Genomic DNA, 9,151 nt, shown 5'->3' with positions numbered 1-9,151 from the left:
TTGCTCATCTTCCCCCACAGTTTGGTCAGGCTCTTCCGCACAAAGCTGGGATCAATTCAACTCTTGGCCCATGCATAATGGTTGCAAAAAGTTAAACTGAAAACCTCTGTCAATCTGTATAATTGTCCAGTGCCTACCATTATAGAGGTCCCTTCCGACTCAAAATGTTCATTGATTCTATAATTACCCTTGGAGTGTTGGTGCTCAGAGATATAATTTAGCAGAGGGTTGTTAGAGTTAGGGTACTATGGTTAGGCTGTGGTTGGACTTGATGATCTTTGAGGTCTTTTCCAACCTGTGTAATTCTATGACGATTCTATGATCACACAGCACTGTTGATAGAGTGAATGTTTTCTTTAGCAGTTCCTAGTCCACTGGAGGATGTTTTGTTTCTGTAATTCTACTCACATTAGGACTTTTTTACTGCAGAATCAGCACTTTCTGAGGGGAGATTCACCTCTTTTCCTTGCCATTGTTACCTCTCGTTATAGAAATAACTGCCATAATAAATAGAGAGTTATAGCATATAGAGATGATGAAAGGGTTTATAATCCCATTGCTGTTATTTGGTTTCTCTCTCTCTCTCTCTTTTTTTTTTTTAATTTTGTCTTAGACACACAATTCCTTCAACCCAGACTGTAATTAATTTCACTACATCACCAGTTATCTCCGCTCCCTAACCAGCCTTGTCATTTTAATTTTTCACAGACTTTCTCTTTTCTACCCATGTGCCTGTTCCTGTATCTTCGTGAAGTCTCATCAACTCTGGCCCAAAGCCTTAGGCAAATTTGTCTGTAATGCACTCCTCTGCTTCAGACATAAGAGGAAAAAATACCACTTCCATAAAAGGGAAAAATGGGGAAAAAAAAAAAAAAAGTGAAAAATACAAAGGAAGAATAATTTTGAACACAGCATTTATTGGAATTCTGGAAAGCTTGGACACCTAGGTTAAAAAGAAGGCACCTTTTCAGCCGCTCTCTTATGTATAACAATTCAGTCCAAGTTGCATTGGACACGATGGGATTACAGAAAGCACAGCAGGTGGAAACCCAGAACCCAGCAAATTCAATGAAATATTTGCTATTAGCTGCAGCAGAGCCACACTTTCCCAATTGCACTGATTTTTAACATGACTGTGAAGAAAGAGTTCGGGTCTTGGAGGTCAAGACCTCACCAGCCCTTCTCTAGCAGATTCCATCCCTTGCAGTTTGCCTCAATGCAGGCCACATTAGAGTGCATGTCTGCACCACAGCATGCCATTAGTCTGCTTCGAAAAGCTGAGATTGAGACAAAATCCTCCTGTCTTTTCACGTCCTCTCAGAAGATGAATGATGACAACTTAAAACAGGGAGCTCCTTTCATCTGAATCCCCTGCAGCTGGGCCAGAAGGCTTTCATAATCTCAGGTCTATCAAGGCTCCCCATTCCCTCTTGGATATCCCATACATCAAGCTGTGGTTTCTCATCTGTCTCCTTCCACCACTTCTTTACCCCATTCCACCTTCACCCCATTTTTCTGACTGCCTTCATATTAAGGGGTATCTGGGCATTCAACCTTATCCATAAACAGCCATTATGCAAAGGTGGAAACCACTGCAGGCCCAATCTTAGGAAAAGGATTAAGGACAACTCCAGAATATCAACATTAAGGGTCTTGGGCAAAATCACCAAAAGAACTGATGGCACGCAGATGCCCCCCATGTCAAGCTGGTATTGAAACTACTGTGAAACAAAGATTTTGGCTTGGAATATGAGCATTTCTCTACTTTGTCCATTGTAGGAGACAGACTCTTCAGCAGGGTCTGTTGTGATAGGACATGGCAAATGGATTCAAACTAAAAGAGGAAAGATTTAGACTGGATATAGGGAAGATGCTAATAATAATTATGGCAATGAGGCACTGGCCTGAGCAGCAGTGGATGACCTATCCCTGGAGAAACCCAAGGTCAGCCTGGATGGGGCTCTGAGCACTGATGGAGCTGTGGGTGTCCCTGTTCAGTGCAGGGAATAGAAAACAGATGACCTTTAAGGGTCCCTTCAACTCAAATAATTCTGTGATTCTACATTGCTGGGGCAGCTTGGCAATGTCTGTGCAGCTAACCATGTGTTCCCTGTAAGTCTGTTTTGCCTTTGCCTGTCCAGATGGCAAAGTTTTCAAAACAAGTCTGCTTCTGCCTCAGCCACAGAGGAGCAGGATTCAATTTCAGCCAGGTATTTTCGCTATCATCAGTCTAAGAGCAGATATTTTTAGAAGAGATACAACCTCTTTTATAACCATGCTATTCAGCCGCTATTCAACATCACATTTCTTTCATGATCACCACGATGATTTCTTTCCCAAACACACAAGCATTCAAAGTTCTTATTTATTCAGGGCTTACGTTGTGTTTGCACTGAATTCTCATCACGTTTTCTTCCCTTTTTCCCCACTTGTTTCCTATGCTCCACCACTCACTCAATTAATGCACAGTGGTGCGGGAAACTGAGATCAACCATACTGTAATTAAAGGTTATTTACTCCATTAGAGGTCTAAACATGCAAGACGTTACTGATTCTGTAAGCAAAGTTTCAATAAATGCTAGGATTACGAATTAAAGGATTAATCAAAGCCCTTAACTGTTTCCAATATGTCTTCTTTTCCCCCCCAAAAGAAGGCTCTGCTGTATAATTAATGCATGTGCACATCATTTACATTCAATATGATCTGGATATTTGCATAAATTCAGACTTTTCTAATGACGTGTTATTCACTTTCACTCTGCTTGGATGTGATAGAGTCACCTACATCACCTACCAGGAGTAGATCTACCTAAGGAGTGCAGAGTTCAGGTGTTGGAGGAACTGTATTTCTGCAGAAAGGAAAAGATCTTCTACCATGTGAAAGTAAAGCTGGATGTCAGCTGTGGAGGAAAGGAAGAGCCTTTAACCAGTTTACCAAGCCTGGACATCACTGCAAGGTGAGTCTTATTTGGACTGTGAACCATGAGGGACCTACCATGTTGATACACAGAAGAGAATATTTTGTCCTCTGCAGAAAAAGTTAGATTAAACTCCCTGTCATCCTCCATGAAAGAGGTCAAAACAACTGATATATTGCATGGAACATAAAGCCTTCATCCTCAGCAGTCCTGAGCCAGAGAAGCTCCAGAACAAACAACCAGGAGCCTCACTCAGCCTGGAATCCCTCTGATTTTACCTTACAAATGCAATGTAGCGCAGCACCCAATACTCTCATCAATCAATCTGTGATGATCTGATATGGAGAACACAGCTTTAATATAGCAGCTTTCTTCTAGCAGAGACATCGGGAAGACACCATCATCATTTATGGGTTGAAAAGATCCCAAAATACAACTCAAGTGAGGATTGTCTGGATGGAACTGAAATAAAAGTTGGCAGACAAGTCAGATGTTATTTGAAGTTTAATTGGTTCAATTATTGCCTCTTTGATCAGAATGAAAGAGCAACAGAGGTTCTCTTCCAGCAGCACAGACACTATGCACCCATTCAGCTCAGGCCTTCTTGAATTCTTACATTGTGAAGGAAGGACAAGAGGACAAGAGGGGAAGATATTATTTATTCTTTTGTGATTAATATCAGTTCTGCATCCATCTACACCTGGCAGGTTGAGGCTCACCTAACCAATGTACATATTATGAATGCCTCAACACGAGCATCTCCAATCTACAGAGAAGTACACATATTTTCTTGTGCTACCAGGGCACACTGTAACCAAGTTTATGATTAAGAGAGAGTATAATAAAGTTCCTCATCTTCCAGCTCAGTAAACCAAAGCACAGAGGAATTCTCTGAGCAGCCGAAGCATATCAGTATTATTATTATCACTCATAACCAGTTCTGTTCATAACAAGTCAGTGATTTAAAGGCGTTACGAAAATAATGGCGTGGTGGAGAGTTAGCACAAAATGCCAAACACTTCAATTTCAAAATCAAAACAAACAAAAGAAATACTCCTCAGCACAGATTTAACGAAGGAAGCATGGAAGCACTTGCTTAAGTCACAATGAAATTGAACAGTTGTTTGTTTGTTTTTCCTTAGAAAAAGAAGATTCACATGCATACTGAAGTTCCTTGAGAGAGAAAGAAATTCTTACATATGTGTATGTATGGGGACACACTCCAACCAATATTGCTATAGCTACTAAGACTACACCAGTGTAAGCACATTAACGCGAGGTTGTGGGTGTGGAAACTCCCCCATCCACAGTGCTAAACTGCTTGGTAATACCTGAATGCCTTTGACCTGACCCAGATATCACTCACATTGAGTTTCAGGGGTATCAGGAGCCAACTCTCAACAGGTTACTTGGCTGCACCTAGATTTTTTGGAAGCTAAGAAAGCTTTGAGGTCCCTTTCAACCCAATCCACTCTACGATTCTATGATTCAGTGATTCTATGACTATGATTAGTAGCCTAGACATTGCCACAGTCCCCCAGTCAGCTGTGGAGCAATTTCACAGGTTCATTTGTACATACACAACATGACAGTCCAGCTTTTTGCGCTAGTTTGTGCACTCCTCCAACCACAGAGACAAAACAAAACAGCTTCACATTGACTGCAAGAAAAGCAAAACTTGTTTGGTCATTGCTCCACCGCCTGACATGACTTCTGATATCCCTCTGCTGCTGCTCCTATAGCAATCTCCTCTCTGACCACCTCCTGAGGGCTGCACATTGCATCCAAATTCTCTCTTTCTTCATTATGACCATCAGGAGGCTGTGGGACACCCTTCTGGGCAGAGCACCTGGGGACAGATGCATGTTGGAGCTCCAGAGAGTCCCCAGGAGTTGTTCCTCCTCCACAAGGCTTTTGGTGATTGCCAACTTTCCTGGCTGAAGAGAAGATATCTCTGTTACTTGTCTTTCGCTGTAGGGCGTTTGCCTTTCTCACCGGTGTGACTTCACACAGCTGTGGGCTCAGCTCCTTCCCTTGTCCCATCTCATGTCTCACTGCTCCACTTTCTTTCACTTCTGTAAAATCAAAAGCAGTCATTTTGGGGAACAATCATTTCAAATGGCCACAAATTCAGTTCTGTCAAAAATAAGTTTCCAAACCCCATAACCATATGCTGCTTCCACAGATAAGCACAAAGCAACCCAAAGAGCTCTTTGCTCCTACCCACACACAAACACCCCCTGCAGCATTTTCTAATGATTATCAAATGTCATGATAAAGGATCAGCAATAAATTGTATAGAATACAGATCATTAATTAGCTATTTTTATACTGCTTTTTGTGGTTTTTTTTTAATACTGCTAATACTGAAAATAATTGCAATACTACACATCTATACAACCCATCCAATTTCTATGAATATATCTATAATATGAAGAAGAACTTTTCATTTCATCATTTAACTGAATCAGTTGTAGAAGTGCAGCAGATGGCTTCTGAGTTGACACTGAGAGACTGGCAATCTTCTTCACATGGATGCTTCATTTAAATTCTTGCAATCCTCCTCCTTCCTCACAAAAATATGATGAAAATGAACCAGAACCAAACCTTTCCTACTCATTCCCAATCTAGAACTACCCATGGTGCACCTACTGCATGTGTCAGTGGACAATGCTGATGTTTGCTGTCCATTCATCAACAAACAGTCCCAAAAAACACTAAGTTATCACTCCTTATTTTTCAGGTCTGACCCTGAAGTTCAGCCCTAGCAGTGCAGTTTTTAGCACTATAGTTTTTCAAGCCATTTCCCTTTTCTTTTTATTCCTCCTTTTGAATCTCTATGAACTAGTATCGTATTCCTGCCTTAATTTGTCCTCTAAAATTTCCCTATTTCTTCATGTTTGGACTCGCCAAAGGAGTTAAGGAGTGCTGCTTTTCTTTCAGCTTGTGTTCTTCTATCTTACAGTTTCACAGCTGTGCCTTCTGGAAATTCATTGGAAAAGTCTTGGTAAATTTTCAGTAGTCACACATGTTTCTGTGTATAACAGTTTTCTTTCTCACTATTGTCTTAATAAGAGGTTACTGGCTCATTAAAGTACAAATTGCATGCATCACTAGCTTCAACTTTCTTCTTTCTACACACAAACAAGTTGTTGATCCCATATCAAAGCTTCATGCTGTTTTGCGGTATGTATTCCCCCCCTCTTCATCTTCAAAGGTGCCATTTTCAGCTGTGGAAAAAGGACTTATCAAAGAAGTCTGGATGATTGGAGGAGGCTGAAAGCTTTCTGGATATGAGCAGTTTTGAGGTTGAAACACTGCCGTGAGATTTATAGGACACAGCAATGGAAAATAACCCTTAGAGCCTGGGATACGTTGCAGTATCACACAGTAAAGCTAAAATGGAAGATATTCTGTGTCTCCACCAGTAGCTTGAATTGAAATTCCAACTGAATTTAAGTACATCAGGGAAAAAAATGGAAAATTGGTGGAAAGGAAGAGAGAGGAGCTGATTTGAGCAGCGTAGGAAGAAGGATGTGGATCATGTTTGCAGAGTGGGGGACCCTCTTCAGGAAAATGACTGATTTCAGGGCAATGGTGGAATAAGGAATTTAGTACAGTAATCAAAAGGATTCGTGGGATCTTTCAGAGGTAGAGGAAGAGTGAACAGTGTTAACTGCAATAATACAAACCAGACATCAATATCAGATCTGAATAAGTCAGTGTTCAAAAGAATCAGTTCAAATTGCCAGGACTCAAAGGGCTACAGTTTCAGTCTAGCACTCAAGTGTTCCCACTGAGAGAAAGCAAACAAACACAGAAACAAAAGAAAAAGTCCACATCATACTAAAGGGATATCCAATATAAGATGTGAATCACAGAATCGTAGAACTGTAGAACTGTAGGATCAAATGTAGTAGCATAGACCCATAGAATAAGAAGTTGGACTCCATGATCTTTATTAGGGTCTCCTCCAACATGGGGCAATCTATTACAGAATGGAATAGAATGGAATCATGTAATAATTTGCATTGGAAGGGACATCTGATGATCACCTAATCCACCCCAGCTGCCATGGGCAGGGACGCCCCTTACTAGATCAGGTTTCTCAAAGCCCCATCCAACCTGATTTTCACCACTTCCAACAGCGAGCACAGGTTAGGTCCCAAAACTGAATAATTAAGCTCCAATACGTAAACTGGTGTAAGATAAAACTTGTCAGTGATAAAGGTGAAAAACCACCAGCACAGACTACAGAAAGGAGCGATGTGCTCCTCCACATTCAGGTGCCCTCCTCTTAGCCATACACTAGTCAATTGAAAGCTATTTAATTCAAGACTGAGACCATCATGTGAAGCTGGAGGGACTTGTTATTATACTGAGGTCAGAAACTGTAATACCTTGATCCCTTCTCCCCTGAAGTACTGAAGATCTCTGCTTACAGCTTTCTTCCTCATACCCATCCTCAGCTACTTGTTCAGAGACAACCAGGACCTGCACCTCCTTTGGTTTCTGCACCACACAAGCACCTATCAAACAGACAAACCCCACCTCACAAGACTTCCTGTGGTGATTAATAATTAAGATTCTGAAAACTCCATTGTATAAGAAAACTGGGATCTCTTATGGGGAGCAGAAAGTAAACAAAACGGCTGTAGCTTTGATTTCCTCTCTCTCCAAAACCAACATCACTTGAAATAAGGGGAAATCAAACACTAGACGTTTCCAAGTCGTATGTATTAAATTCACTTAAGATATTGTTATCCTTGTTTAGATTTGAACATATCGGGGAATCTTTTTGTCTTGCAACTATTCCTAAAAGACTTTAAGTGGCTGGATTGCCTTTTTCTGACAAAAAAAAAAAGAATGATAATAATAAAAATGCTGCCATGAATTATTTACATGACGGCTCCAATCAACGTTGTACCTGTCAGCCTCCCCAGCCAAAATGAAAGTTCACTATGTAAAGGTGCCAAGGGAGAATGGCAGCCTCCCACTGCGAGTTTATAGACAGAACTAAGTCAGCACGCATTATGTGTCAGAGCCAACATCAGACAGAATCAGATCCTTTGATCTCAGACCTCCACAGGAAGCTTAGATCTCAGACAAATTAGATAAAAAATGAATTTATAGCAGATATGTGTCCTAAGGCACACAGCTGAATGCTGTGTTTTGGAGGAGTACAGCAAATATCAAAACACATAAACTGCAGAATTTCCTCTCTCCTTCTCCCTCTCCCTTTGTTTTTGTGATGGATGCTAATTAAAAGGAGATAAAACTCCAGCTTGCTTCTTCCTGCCTCTTATGTCATCCACACACTTGGGGAAGGAGGAGGGAAAAAGAAATTCCCCACACTGAGTAAATGGGTGGTTCATCAGGGTTATCTGAACCCCCTCAGATGTGCGTGGCTGGCAGGTGAGACCAGAAAACCCCAACACAAAACAACCACTGTAGGAACATTTCATACTTGCAGAGAGGGAAGCTGGCGCTTCATGCTGCCAACTAAATGCCCGGAGGCTGTCTGCTTCTCAGTGACCTCAGAAGAAGTTTTGTTTGATCAGCAGAAGATGAAAAGAGGTGTGTGGAAGGGGGGTGTTCAAGGCAGAGACATAGGGGATTTAGGGGATACAAAATGGTGGACAATGAGCCATTTGGGGTGCTGGCTGGTTGGATGGGGCTCTGGACAGCCTGATTTAGGTGGTAGAAACCATGCTTATGGCAGGGGGTTGGAACTGGGTGATCTGTAAGATCGCTTCCAATCCAAGCCATCCTAGGATTCCATGAGATAAGGAGATGAAGCACCAAGTATACTAACACCACTGAGAACACAGAACAGCTAACAAAATGACAGACCTTCCAAAAAGAACAGAACCACTGACCCAACACAAGCCTAGTGTTTCTTAAGTGACCTAAACCAACTCTTTTGATGTCCTACTCTTTTAAAGCTGGATTATTCTCAAACTGCAGTCTCACCTCCTGCTACAGGCTCACCACTGTCATTCTGTCTTCGATCATAGCAGGGCTGGACATGAGGTGCATGAGGCTGTGTTTGTTTTTGGGGTGCCTTGATACTGGCTTGTGGTACATCAGCCCTCTTAGTCTTCGTTTCTGGAATAAAGCACATAGTCATTACAGTCTCAATCCACCCTCAGCTCAGCAGCAGTTATTATTTCAAGCAACAAAATATTGCTGGTGAATTTGCAGATAATCCACAAGAGTTCTTTCTGCCCAAA

At 41.5% G+C, this 9,151-nt stretch overlaps 1 protein-coding gene across 12 annotated transcripts in view; it reads right to left on the bottom strand.

The window, feature by feature from the left end:
- Positions 1–897: 897 nt before the first annotated feature.
- PKHD1 (PKHD1 ciliary IPT domain containing fibrocystin/polyductin) overlaps positions 898–9,151 on the bottom strand; it is a 192,379-nt gene continuing 184,125 nt past the window's right edge. For all 12 annotated transcript variants that reach the window (XM_085544296.1, XM_085544295.1, XM_015859832.3 and 9 more), the window contains 2 exons: positions 8,892–9,026; positions 898–4,993 (listed from right to left, as the gene is read on the bottom strand). In XM_085544296.1, coding sequence (XP_085400422.1) covers positions 4,605–4,993; positions 8,892–9,026 — 524 coding nt within the window. In that variant the 3' untranslated portion in view covers positions 898–4,604. The remainder of the gene's footprint in view (positions 4,994–8,891; positions 9,027–9,151) is intronic.

This window comes from Coturnix japonica, chromosome 3 (genome assembly GCF_054131305.1).
Source record: "Coturnix japonica strain WE chromosome 3, WE-NBRP24, whole genome shotgun sequence".
NCBI lineage: Eukaryota > Metazoa > Chordata > Aves > Galliformes > Phasianidae > Coturnix > Coturnix japonica.
The sequence above is the reverse complement of the archived record's forward strand: the minus strand, read 5'-3'. Positions and strand labels throughout refer to the sequence as shown.